The sequence below is a fragment of the Grus americana genome, chromosome 5 (assembly GCF_028858705.1).
Source record: "Grus americana isolate bGruAme1 chromosome 5, bGruAme1.mat, whole genome shotgun sequence".
NCBI lineage: Eukaryota > Metazoa > Chordata > Aves > Gruiformes > Gruidae > Grus > Grus americana.
The window spans coordinates 19892782-19905230 of NC_072856.1; the positions used below are offsets into that span (position 1 = coordinate 19892782).

At 45.2% G+C, this 12449-nt stretch overlaps 1 protein-coding gene across 19 annotated transcripts in view; it reads right to left on the bottom strand.

Moving 5' to 3' along the window:
- Positions 1–12449, bottom strand: part of TSPAN4 (tetraspanin 4) — a 474563-nt gene that overhangs the window by 216071 nt on the left and 246043 nt on the right. For 9 of the 19 annotated variants that reach the window (XM_054825776.1, XM_054825781.1, XM_054825782.1 and 6 more), the window contains one exon: positions 3049–3128. The exons of 6 other annotated variants lie outside the window; for them this stretch is intronic. In XM_054825776.1, the coding sequence (XP_054681751.1) occupies positions 3049–3111 (63 nt within the window). In that variant the 5' untranslated portion in view covers positions 3112–3128. Of the gene's footprint in view, positions 1–3048; positions 3637–3761; positions 3916–12449 lie in introns of those variants that run through there. 4 more of the 19 variants (XM_054825784.1, XR_008577182.1, XR_008577183.1 and 1 more) reach the window with 4 other exon arrangements.

Genomic DNA, 12449 nt, shown 5'->3' on the forward strand with positions numbered 1-12449 from the left:
TCAGGTGACAAAAGTTATTTTGGGAGCTTACAAACCAGTGCAGTGATGCAATGATGGCTCCTCTGCATCTGGCAGTATTCCAGGAAATGGCTTCTGAATGGCAATTCCCATTAGAGCAGCAGCACTGCTGTCTAATAAGGTTTTATCCGTGTTTCAGTACCTTAATACCCCAGAGTAGTTGCAAAGGCACCAAGAGCAATTTGTGCAATGGAGAAAAGAGCTATTCTAGGACTATCAGATTTTTTCTCTACGTTAATAGCTGCTGGTCTGACAGACCGATTCAGCACCAACACTGACAAGGCACCTCAGCCTCTGACACTTGTGAAGGACCTTTGTGTTCCCTTCAACCATCAGAAAAGGGAGGAGAAATTTGCTCTGTTTTCGGAGTTATATGACAGCTTTTAAAAATTTTTACAGCATGACCACAGCACCTAATGTAATAAAGCTTGCCAGGAACATTTAAAATCAAGGTCTCTGAGATTTTGTTTCCTATAAATTCACCAGATTTGTAAGAAAAGGGTCTTTTCCTCATAAATGCAGCACCAAACCCACCAGAGTTGCACAAGGCTGAGGACTATTTTTCTGCCCCACTGTGGAAAGACAGCTGAAAGTACTGGGAAACAGGCTGTAGAAATGCACAAAATGGATTGAAGTTAATGAATAGGAACAGGAAGAAGAAAATGGAAATATGATTTCTGAAGGAAATCAAAGCATTTGCTCAAAACAGAATAAAAAAACAGGAACAACTTATAATAGGCATTTAATTCATTTAATGCAATGACTGCTCCCTATACATGGAAATAACTGCAGTTTTTATTTGGAGGTCAAACCATTAAAAAAAAATTCCTCTTCCTACTTACTATTGTCTCTCACTAACCAACCACCTAGAGAAGGGTGGAGACAGCAAAACTTCTGTGAGCATGAATGCAAAGAGAAATCCTGTTGTCTTGCAGAGATGCTTCTCCTTTAATTTCACAAAGTAAAACATGACAGATAACTGACAACAACTTGAAAAACAAAACAGCAGCAGCATCAGCCTATAATTATTTGAAGATTTTTGATCACTAAAAATGGAAATTTTTTTCTGCTTTTACTAAACATAGGTCAGCTTAAACCAGTACTTTTTAAAATCATGCCTTTTTAGTTACTTTCTTCTCTATGAGAAGGTGAAGAGCTGCATCTATTCTAACTACATGCTGTGCAAACCTCATTTGGACATGATCATCATCAATCACTCCTGCTGTGCAGGTAGCATGTGAAAGGGAAACAAAACAGAAATCGTGCTGCAGTATTTGACACCACCCACTCCCCTCCTCATATGCTTTAGTTCACAAAGAGCCCAGTTGGCATATGGTTATTCTCTCTTTTTGGGACCCCTGTCTTTTCTCTCCCTGCAAGCATTTAAGAATAGCTTTGATGATTTCAGGGAAAAGACAAAAACCTTTCCTTCTCTCTCAAAGGATTAAGGCTTTCCTAATGAAAAGCATGCCAAACTAGCTGTCAGTGCTATAATCTCGACCAGGGATGGTCAGTAGAGGCACAAGGCTTAAAAAGAGCAAGAAAGATAGTGTTTGTCTTTTTCAGAAAGGACTGGAGTAAGCAGCAATAAATATTAGACAATATTTAGGACGCAGAAGCAACCAGCATCAGAGTTGAAAGACAGACTGCAGTCTTACCAATACTTTTTCTACCAGCTTATCTAGGGTTTAAAGAGAGCATCCTCCTTGTGTTTCACAGCTCTGGTTAGTACCATGCTAATTTTTTGCACTAGTTTATCACATCCTGACTCCTTGGTGTGACTCAGGTCAGCAGAAGTTGCCTGCACTTTGTGTTTTCTGATGCACCAGCACTGCAGCATGCCTGGTTTTAAACAGCTGTACAGCAGCGCACACTAGAGAACAGCTCTTTCCATCTCACTCACAGCCCTCTGTGTACTTCCGACAATTCATGAGAGCACAGACAGTCAGTAATATGGACATGGTAACATCCAACTGCAAACACACAACCCCCTCCTTAAGTGTCAGGACAGAAGTGGTGTCACTTCACAATACTCCTTATTTCCCCAGCGTGTTAATAAACCACTCCGGAAGAACAAGGCATTTAAAGGCACCTCCTGAGGACCTTGCAACAGACCCTCCCACATACGAATCTGGACGGGAGACTTTGAAGCAGAAATCTCTTCCTCCCCTTCCCTAGCAATCATGCTACTCCCTTTTTTACAGCACAAACAGCATTTCTAACCTGAACCCCCCACTGAGCTTCTTTAGTCTCCATCTACAGCCTATGGTCCATTTCATGTCAGTGAAATGCCCAACCACCCTGCTGTTGACAGCCACCTCATTTATTAAAAAGATGATGCAGAGATGCACACCCATATGTCCCATCATGGTGTCCTGCTGACACACACAAGCCTTGTAGTGATTTGATGGGCTCTTGCCACAGAGTAGCAGCCTCAGAAGAAGTGAGGAGGGCTCTGATCTCCCTCCACCCTTCAGAGCCATGTCTTCAAGAAGGAAATGGCAATGCTAGGACCCATCACTGACTGGGACAGAGAATGATCACCTAGAGATTGCTGATAAAGCCTTTAATGTTGTGACATACCAAGAGTGCCATCCACGATATAGCAGTGGATGTAAGCATGTGCTTGACTTTAAAATCATGAATGGCCTCAGTGATTTCTCTAAGACTGTGCATGACTTTTGAGGCAAGCACATGCAAGAATGAAAGATCAGGGCAACAAAAGAAGCGTATGGCTCTCGCTGGAACAAAGTGATGAAGGGATTCATGCAACTGGTCTCCACAAACACAATCTTTTGCCTTGTATCACAGTTTTGAAACATAGCTGAAGGCCAGGAAATGAGAAGGTGAAGGAAACCCTCAGTAGGTTGTGCACACAAATTAATGAGGCCACAGAAAGGGTAGCCTAGGCACCACTTTGTTCAACTTCCAAGTGTACACTTCTAAGTTTGAAAGCAGCAACAAGTTCCCCTTCCATCTTAGTAAGCAGACACAAATGCAACCATCTCGCAGTTTCAAACATGTACTCACCCAGAAAAGAAGGTTGAAGACAAACATTAGGTACTTGATACACTGCAGGCAGTTGTGAGCCATACTGCACCTCTTCAGTTCTAGGAGAAAAATAAACGAGAGATCCAGGTAAAAGACAACGTACTTGTTTCCCTTGGGGGACGTGTACTTAGCCTTGGTGGCTTTAGGGCCCGGGTTGGTATGGAATCCAAAAAAAGAGTTGCTGGCAGCCCCAAACTGGCCACCATACATGCTGCTGTAGCGACGAAAGGCGCCATTTGGGAAACTGTAATCCTTGCTGTCCAGGGAAGGGCTCCTGTGATAGGTCGACTCATCGGTGCTAGACCTGCGCATGGTGGCTTCAGCTCGTCCTGTCGCAACTGCTGCTCTGACAATCGTCGGATGTCAATGGTGCGGGTGAAAGGTTTGTGGTTTTCTTTCCTCCTCCTTGCTATGAATCGCCTATTGCTTTGCACCAGCTGTTCTTTTGTCTGCCATCCTGTCAAGGAGTTACACGTGCTGTACGGCAGCAAAGTTGGCGAACGGAAGTCTGCTTAGCCAGGAGTTAGGGAGCAGTGTGCTTCCACATGAGAAAGACTTCTGCACAAGTAAACATTCCCTCCGGTGTCACAATCGTCCCTCCCGGCCCACCCCACTACCAGAGAAGAAAAAAAGAGATAGAGATATACTGTACCCAAAGTAATGAATTTTAAAAAAAGGAAGTATGACCTCACTTGGATCGCAAATGCCATATAAAACCCCAGCTCCACATGCCACACACAGACAAGAGAGTGCTGCTGCACAAGACTCGTGGGCAAGGGCAGGAATTATCCAAAAGGCAAGCAGCTCCCGTGGCCCTTTCCTCTTCGCCACATTGCTCTACCCCGAGACGCTCGGCTCACTTTAAGGATCCCCGTATCCCCTTCATGCGGAGGGAGCTTGTGGCAAGGCAGCTACGGAGCTCCATTCACAGCGCGGCCGCCACTCCTCCGAGGCTCCGCGCCAATCGCGCTCCCCGCCCGCTCGCATCGCCGCGCCCCGGGCCGGCCCCGCGCCTCCCGCCGAGGCAGGAGCAAGAGCCGGGGCCGCCTCGCCCTGCGCACCCCTCCCTATCCCTGCCCTCCCCCCGCCTGTCGCAGCCCCTCTAGCACACACACACACACATATCCCCCACCACCACCACCACTTTTGCAATAAGAAACCTCCCCCTCAGTTTCGGGATGCGGCGGGCGCTGCCTCAGCCCGGCGGGAGCGCAGGCAGGAGCCCCCCCGGCCTGGGCAGCTCTCGGGGCCGCCCGGCTCTTCCCGCCCGCGGTCCTCCTCCCGTCCCCCACTCCGAAACTCTTAGCACGGAGCAACCGCGCAGAGATAGAGCCTGACGCGCAGTTGGCTTTAAAAAGGCTGCCCGGCTACACAGGTAGTGCTGCCAAAAGAAACGGGAATAAGTAACTGTTGTGAAAATTTCTTAAGCATAAGCGTTCGGGATGCTTTGGGGGAGTGGGGTGAGAACAGGCCGTGCTTCCCTTGCCGGAAGGCTTGTTCGTTTCACTGCAGATCCATCACCAGGATTTTCTTCATTTACTCAGTCCCACGGAATCATCACTCAGCAAAACGTATGGCTGGCTCATTTGCTTCTCTAGCAGCCTATCTCCCCCTGTCAGGTAACTCACTGATTGGCATCATACTCTGTACACTGAGGAGCACTTCCCTAAAACCTGGCTACTCCCATAGGCAGTAAAGAGTTGAAAATCCACACACAACTTTTTCAGAAATGTAAAATCTGACTGAACCTGTAGTAATTACAGTATTACTCAGGAAAACAAGACTCATTTACCATCTTTGCCCTGAATTCCCTGTGAGAGTAACTCGCTTCATCTCCATATGTGCCGCTTGTTTATTTGTAAAATGGGACGGCCTGTCTCTGCCTTCCTTCTCTCATCCTCTGTCTGCCTTATGATTTTGACTGTAAGCTCCTGGAGCTGAGAGGATGGCTGGCTAATATTTTTTAAAAGGCTTGCCCCAACAGAGAATTAATCAAGATGAAAACAGGTTTCTTGCATGAAGCATCTTGCCAGTCTCAGCACAAATGAACAGACATGGGCACCAATTAATTAAAGAACAAATTAGTAAAAGTAAAATGAGCTGGTTTTGCACATAGCCTGAGCAGTTCACCCTTGCAAACCACCCTCTAATTCTGTTAATTTACAAACTGCAAAGCCAGAGTCTAATTATTTCCCTTCATTTCCTCTGCAAACTATAAATACACTGGGCATACCTGGTGCAAGCTTTTGAGAGAAAGAATTTGAGCACCAAACCCACGGGTCATAACTCCTGCGCCATCTGTTTCAACAACTTTGGATGACTTAAAACTTTTCCACTTTTTAATTTCCTTACCTCTAAGAACTCATAGCCATGGTGGAGCTCGCTCTTCTACTTTTCCTCCCTCCCTTTCCCACACAGTATGAAGTCTGTCCCCGGAAAGGTGTCCACCTTTCCTAGGACATAAAGATGGTCCCATGCAGGCAGATCTGTACTTGGTCAGAGTTTCCAATCCACCATGTATTTTCCCTATGGCACCAAACAGTTCAGCCTCCAACCTTCGCTGTATGGCGACTAGACCAGTTTGGCAATGGAAACTCAAAGGTGATTCAAATATTTTCTGTATCCCCTGACAGTATACAGAAATGCCTATGCACAAAGCTCCATATTAAATGGTAAAAAGAAAAAAATGGGTACAGGTCTGTACACAGATTATGTTGAAACAGTGTCAAGTCAGAAAATTGTTATTTAACGAGGGCGCCCACAGTACTGCAAAGATGTAACAGAGGCCAGTTTGCCATATTTACTGTAACCTAGACATGTAAAAGCTCAAAAGCAGCTCACTTAGTGCTCTCCGGATAAGAAAAGGGGTAGAAATCACTTGATTTCACCTTTCCTTCAGGCAAGAAATCATCAATTCCCAAGAGAATTCAGTCCTTAATATGGGTGGAATAATTTATAAAGCCAAGATCTGAGGTAGAAGGGAGAGTTTCTAAGTGCTGCTTTTAAATAAAAAAATAAACATCGACACACAGTGGGTATATTTCAGACAGATGCAGAAAAACACGAGGAAGGCAGATGTCCAACACGACCCTTACAGTAAAGGGTACTTTTACCCCAGCCTCCTTTCACTGCCATCCATTAGCACACCTCATCGAAATGACAACTTTTCAAAGGCACTTTAGTGTAAAATTTATCTCTCAAGTTGTCGCTGCTCTTCTTTCTCACACCAGTATCAACAGCTAATTAGAACCAGAGTCATTTGGGATACAGACATTATACACCTCCAGAATCATTCTTTTATTAAATCTTCCACGCTAGGAAACCCAGTCAGAGTTGCTAGCCTAAATGGGAAATCCTTGAGATAGCAACATTGCACCGGCAGGCTAACCGCGGCTTGGATGACATGCTTATATGAAGGAGTGAGACCCTGCACGGGAACTGAGGAAAAGCAATAAAAAGAGAAGGGCTGATGTACTCTACTTTTGCCCATCCCTGGTGGAAAGTGAATGAAAGGGGCAGGGACATGGTGGGAACTGTATCAACATTTAAGCCGTTACAATAAAGTAATACTTACACGAGCAAAGAAGAATAAACCTCAGAAGCATTGCATCACTGGGTCATTATATCCACAAGGGTAACTCAAGAGGCAGGTGAATTTTAGCTTTCACAAAACTTTTTGTTAATGACTGAGCCTAAAATCACAGCCTGGACCTTGTGACCTCTGTTCACCTCAGCTTTCCATCTACTTTTTCTCTCCCCAGCTGCATCTGTATATTCCCATCCTGTGGCCAATTCATATTGATTACTCCACACAAGAAAGCAAGTGCTATGCAGTGTTGCCAGCCAAAGTTCAATTTGTATTGATTCTGGTGGCACTCTACCATTTATGTTCTAACAACTCTGTCCCTGCCACTCTGAGTGGGAGGGCTGGTAACCCTTCAACGTCTCCAGCCAAAACCCTGGCGCTGAAAGAGGAGAGGCAGCACTCTAACGATGTCAGATGAATTCCAGCCAATAGATAGAAACTGTAAAAGGTTTGGGCATCAGCGCTAGAACTGTGAACAGCATCATCCCTCACACCCTTTCTCAGAACAGCCTCATCCAAGGCTTCAGCTGTCACCTGAAGACACATACCTACTGTTCAGCCCACACTTCCCACCTGCTGCCTCACCCTGCCCTTGCAGTCACCACAGACCCCCACCACGTTCCTACCTCCCTCAGCCAAATCTACACCCAGTTCCCTCCTTCGTTCTCGCAGCTGAGACAGCCGCCGCTCCCAGCCTCTGCCCCGCCACTTTGCAGGGCAGGCAGCCATTACCTGTGGGCAGGCTGATCTCTGCCCCACTCCTGCTTTAACGGGGTCGTGGCCACTTGGGGCAATCAGGACGAGGCACATGGTGGAACAGGTCCTCATGAGAGCACGCGTGTGATGCCTCTGGACCCAAAGGAACCATCAACTGACACCAGTGGGTATTTCAATATCGCTTTGGATCAGGCCTGCCTTTTATCCATTTTGAATACTGCTTTCTCTTCCTGCTTCATGATTTAACTCTCATGGTCACAAAACACCAGCCTCTACAGGTCACACAACATGCAGCCACTAACCTCCTCATTAATTTAGTCTTATTAGTCCTTTAATGGTTGCACTGGCTTTCCCTCTACTTATGCCTCTTGTCACTGTCTTCAGAACTCTGCATACCTGCTCCATCCTCCTGACAAAATAACCCACTTTGCATTAGCCTCAGTAGCTTGTTTGTGAGCATCTCATAAAAACTGTTAAGTGATCCACAAAATAAAATAAATTTTAAAAAAATCCTGCTAGAAGCTGTTACTGAAATATACTATAGAAATACAGGGTACGTATGTGACAACTGCTCCTGTTCTGCAACAGCGGGGTGTAAAAAGTCTTTCCCAGTAGTTTCAGCAAACAAAATGTCTAAGATCAAATATTACTACAAGAGTCAGAGCTTTTTGTGGGTTATTAACTTTGTTCCACAGCATTACAATCAGCTAAGGGTGATCAATTGATAAATACACTCCAAATGGTTAGCTTTCTAATTTAATGTACATACAGAGATCACCACATCAAAGCATTAATCAAAACTGTTTGGCACTGCCTGTTCCCTTCTTCAGCAAGGTGCCTAGCAAGCAATCTCTTCTTGCCCCTCCAGTGCACTCTTTGCGGCTACTGTTTGATTACGTTTGATTAAATGATACAGGCTTTGTAAAAAACATACCTCTTCCAAAGACAGAGAAACATCACCTCTTTTGACTGGAGGGTGAACCAAAGTTCAGGGTGAGGCTGGTTGTTTCAGCTAGGAGAAAAAAAATCTTGTGATGGAGTCTTTGATTTGTTTGCTTTTGTATATTCATTTTGCATGAATATAAATGACTAAAAGCACAAGGCAAAAGGGAGTGAAAATACGATTTTTAAATTGGGAGCAGGAGTAACTATGACTCTCTTAAGAGACGGGACCATAGTTACTAGCGGGGCAGAGCTGCAGAGGTCACACCTCCTCGTGGTCCCACTGGATGCCCATTTGCGTAACAAAGTTGACCTCTGCCCCAGTGTGATGGAGTAATAGTTGCTTCCTCCCTATCAAATGGCTTCACCGACCATTTGATAGTAATTTAGGTGAAACAAATTCCTGGCACTGGTTGGGTAACACAGTGCCTAGAGCCTTTGCCCACAGGGATATAGTTGGGCACAGTATGGCAGCTCTTGAGGGTGGTGCTGTCTGGCCTATACTAGCCCTCATGTTGATTTTGTCAAAATGAGGTGCCCGATGCAGATATCCTTCATATCAGTTGCCACACAAACAAGTCTTACTGACTTCTGTGACGTAACGGCCGATAAATCCATCACAGGATGACATTTTCCAGTGGAAGAGGGGATGTGTTTTATGGGATTGGAGTTTATTAACTCAGAGATTGATGGTTTTGATCAGGGTCATCCTTCCACCTGGAGTGACAGTTTGGCCAGGTTACCAGAGGTGTATGAGGTACCTACCTCCAGGGATCTCCAGGGCATGGCCATCAGCCCCCGCCTAAGGGTGGATGAGAGCGAGGAGGAAGAGGAATCCTCACCCCCAGGAGCCATGACCCTTTCTCCTTTGTCACCATCAACACCTATCCTGGGTTCTGGTATTGATCTACCAACCAAGGGCACACTGGTTGTGAAGGTCGCGGACAACAATCCATCATGTCCTTGCTGTGGGAACCGAATAGGAAAGATGTCGGGACTGATTGAACATCTTAAGAGAGTGCATGGGAAGAGAAAAATCTTGTATCAGTGTGCCCATTGTGGGAGAACGAATGTAAAACATCATAGTATTGGCCTGCCACTTGTGCAAGGGGGCTATGGAATCTTTCCTGGTGGAGGGCTGCACCTGTGGGGAATGTGGGAAAGTATTTGAATCAAAAATCAGCCTGGGACAACACGAGCATCTGGTGCATCCAGTTGTTAGGAACATTGAGCGGATCTTGGCATCCCACCCCAAGGTTGGTACTGCGAGAGGGGTACACTGGCACTGTTGGACAGAGGAGGATGGAGTTGTTGCGAAAGTTGGATAAACAGTTTGAGGGGAGTAAGAACATCAAAAAATTGATTGCAGAGCATATTGCATCAAAAACAACTAAGCAAATAAGTGATAAGAGGACTTCATATGAGTCCTGTAAAGAAAAGGGAAAAGACTTTGAGTGGAGAAAACATATTGAAAAAGAAGGTGAACACCCTGTTGACATAGGACCACGTGAAGAGGGGGGACTTCGGTCTCATTATCAAAGGGTTATTGCAGATTGGCTAACATCTGAAAAACTGCCCATTCTTCAGGGAACATTTGAGACGGTGATCGAAGGGAAGGAAGACCCAGGAATATTGGTTGATGAGGCAGTAGTTGACTGCTATTCATGCCTGCTTATGAGGTCCACCGAGCCGAAAGCAAGCCAAGATCGACAGCATCAGGTAGCCTGCAGGGATCGTCCTTCTGAACCACTGAAGGAGTGGATAAAGAAGAGGGCCGTGAAAAGGGGGCAATTTCTATGATTCCAGCAGCTGTTTTACCTTGACAGAGGGAAACTGGCTGGTATCATCCTGGATGATGTGGAATCCCTGAGGTGCGGTATCCCACTGGATGAGGCGCACGATGTGTTCTAGTCGAGATGGGAATCGCCAGGAATATTCAAGGGCCTGGGTGCCTTTAGGTCCACTGGTCTTGCAGACAACTCGGCATTTGAAGCCATGATCATGGCAAAAGAGATTTCCAAAAACATCAAGGAAATGAGTAAGAAAGCTGTGCCAGGACCGCATGGACTGAGTCTGAGGGATAGATCCTCATAACACCCAATTAATGGAACTTTTCAATCTATGGGTGATGTCAAGTACAATACCAGACATGGTGAAAGAGTGTTGGACTGTGTTAATATCGAAATCATCCTTGCCAGAACGCCAGAATGACATCAATAACTGGCGACCAATCACCACCGGAGCAACCATTTTGAGGTTGTTCTCAAGAGTTTTGATGGCAAGGTTGACTAAGGCATGTCCCATCAATCCATGACAAAGGGGATTTATAAGATCATCTGGATGTGTAGAGAATCTGAAGCTATTGCAGCTTCTGATTCGAAATGCAAAGAGAGAACATTGGACCCTGGGTGTTGTATTTGTTGATCTAGCAAAAGCCTTTGACACCGTGAGCCATTCCCACATTATAGCGGCTCTGAAGCAAAAGGGCGTGGACAATATTATTGCCCTGATAACAAACTTGTATCATAACACCAACACCTGTATACACCTGAAGAATGAACAGTCAGATCCTATTGGGATCCGGATCAGCATGAAACAAGGTGACCCAATGTCCCTGATATTATTTAATTTATCAGTGGATCCCCTCCTGTGTAAATTAGAGGAGGAAGGTTGTGGGTACCAGCACTGTTCAAGAAATATTACAACTATGGCTTTTGCAGATGACATGGTTTTATTGAGAGATTCATGGGATGGAATGCAGAGGAACACTGAGATCTTAGAGGTCTTTTGCAATCTAACTGGTCTCAAAACACAGGGTGAGAAGTGCCACGGCTTTTATATACAGCCCACAAAAGACTCTTAACAGTTAATGACTGCCCCCCACGGACAATTAATGGCACTCCCCTCAATACGATTGAACCAGGCAGCTCTGAGAAATATCTGGGATTACGCATTGACCCATGGATTGGAATATCAAAACCAGAACTAATGCAAAAAGTAAAAAGATGGTTACAACGGATTGGGAAGGCTCCATTGAAGCCATTACAAAAGGTAGACATCTTGAAGGGTTATACTATTCTGCGACTGATCTATCTTGCAGACCAAGCCGATGTCAAAGCCACGTACCTTGAAGCCCTTGACTTAGCAATTCGAACTGCCATCAAGGAGTGGTTACATCTACCTGCAAGTACCTGTGATGCCATTTTATATTCCAGCACTAAAGATGGAGGTTTGAGTATTACCAGACTTTTGGGATTAATCCCGAGTGAGCAGGCAAGAAGACTACACAGAATTGCGCAGTCTTCAGATGAGATGATAAGGGCAGTTGTGCAGCAGGAGGGTATTGAGAAGGAATTTGGGAAGTTGTGGATTGCAGCTGGAGGAGATAAAGAAAAGGTACCATCTATCTGGGACCCAAAAGTGGTTATGGTAATATCAGATGTAATTGGTGGTGAAGAAGTTGTCTCGGAATGGGAGATGTCTGCTCCAAAAATCATCTTCCTGAGACCTTGTGAATGGAGAAAAGAATTCATAAACTGGACCAGACTGCTATCCCAGGGCTGTGGGATTTCCAACTTTGAGAAGGATAAGATCAGTAATAACTAGATAGAACATTATAGGGGCATGCCACACAGAAAGCTCATCACAGCATTACAGCTGCGAGCAAATGTCTACCCAACAAGAGAATTCCTGGCAAGGGGTAGGCAAGAAACCCAAATTAAAGCCTGACGACACTGTCAGGTGGAGAATAAGACGTGCTCCCATATAATTGGATATTGTCCTGTGGTTCAGGACGCCAGAATCAAAAGACATAATCAGTTGTGTGAATTGTTGGCAGAAGAGGCCAAAAGAAAGGAATGAGTTATATTTCAAGAACCATTGCTGAAAGATCAACAAAATGATTCTTTAAACCAGACTTAATATTTGTAAAAGGAGACCAAGCCATCATGGTGGATGTTACCGTGAGATATGAAAGTAAGGAAACATCTTTGGCGGAAGCAGCAGCAGAAAAAGTAAGAAAATACCAACATCTTAGAAGTCAAGTGCGAGAACTGATGAACGCTATTAATATCAAGTGTATGGGTTTCCCTCTGGGCGCACGTGGCAAGTGGCATCAAGGCAATTATGAATTACT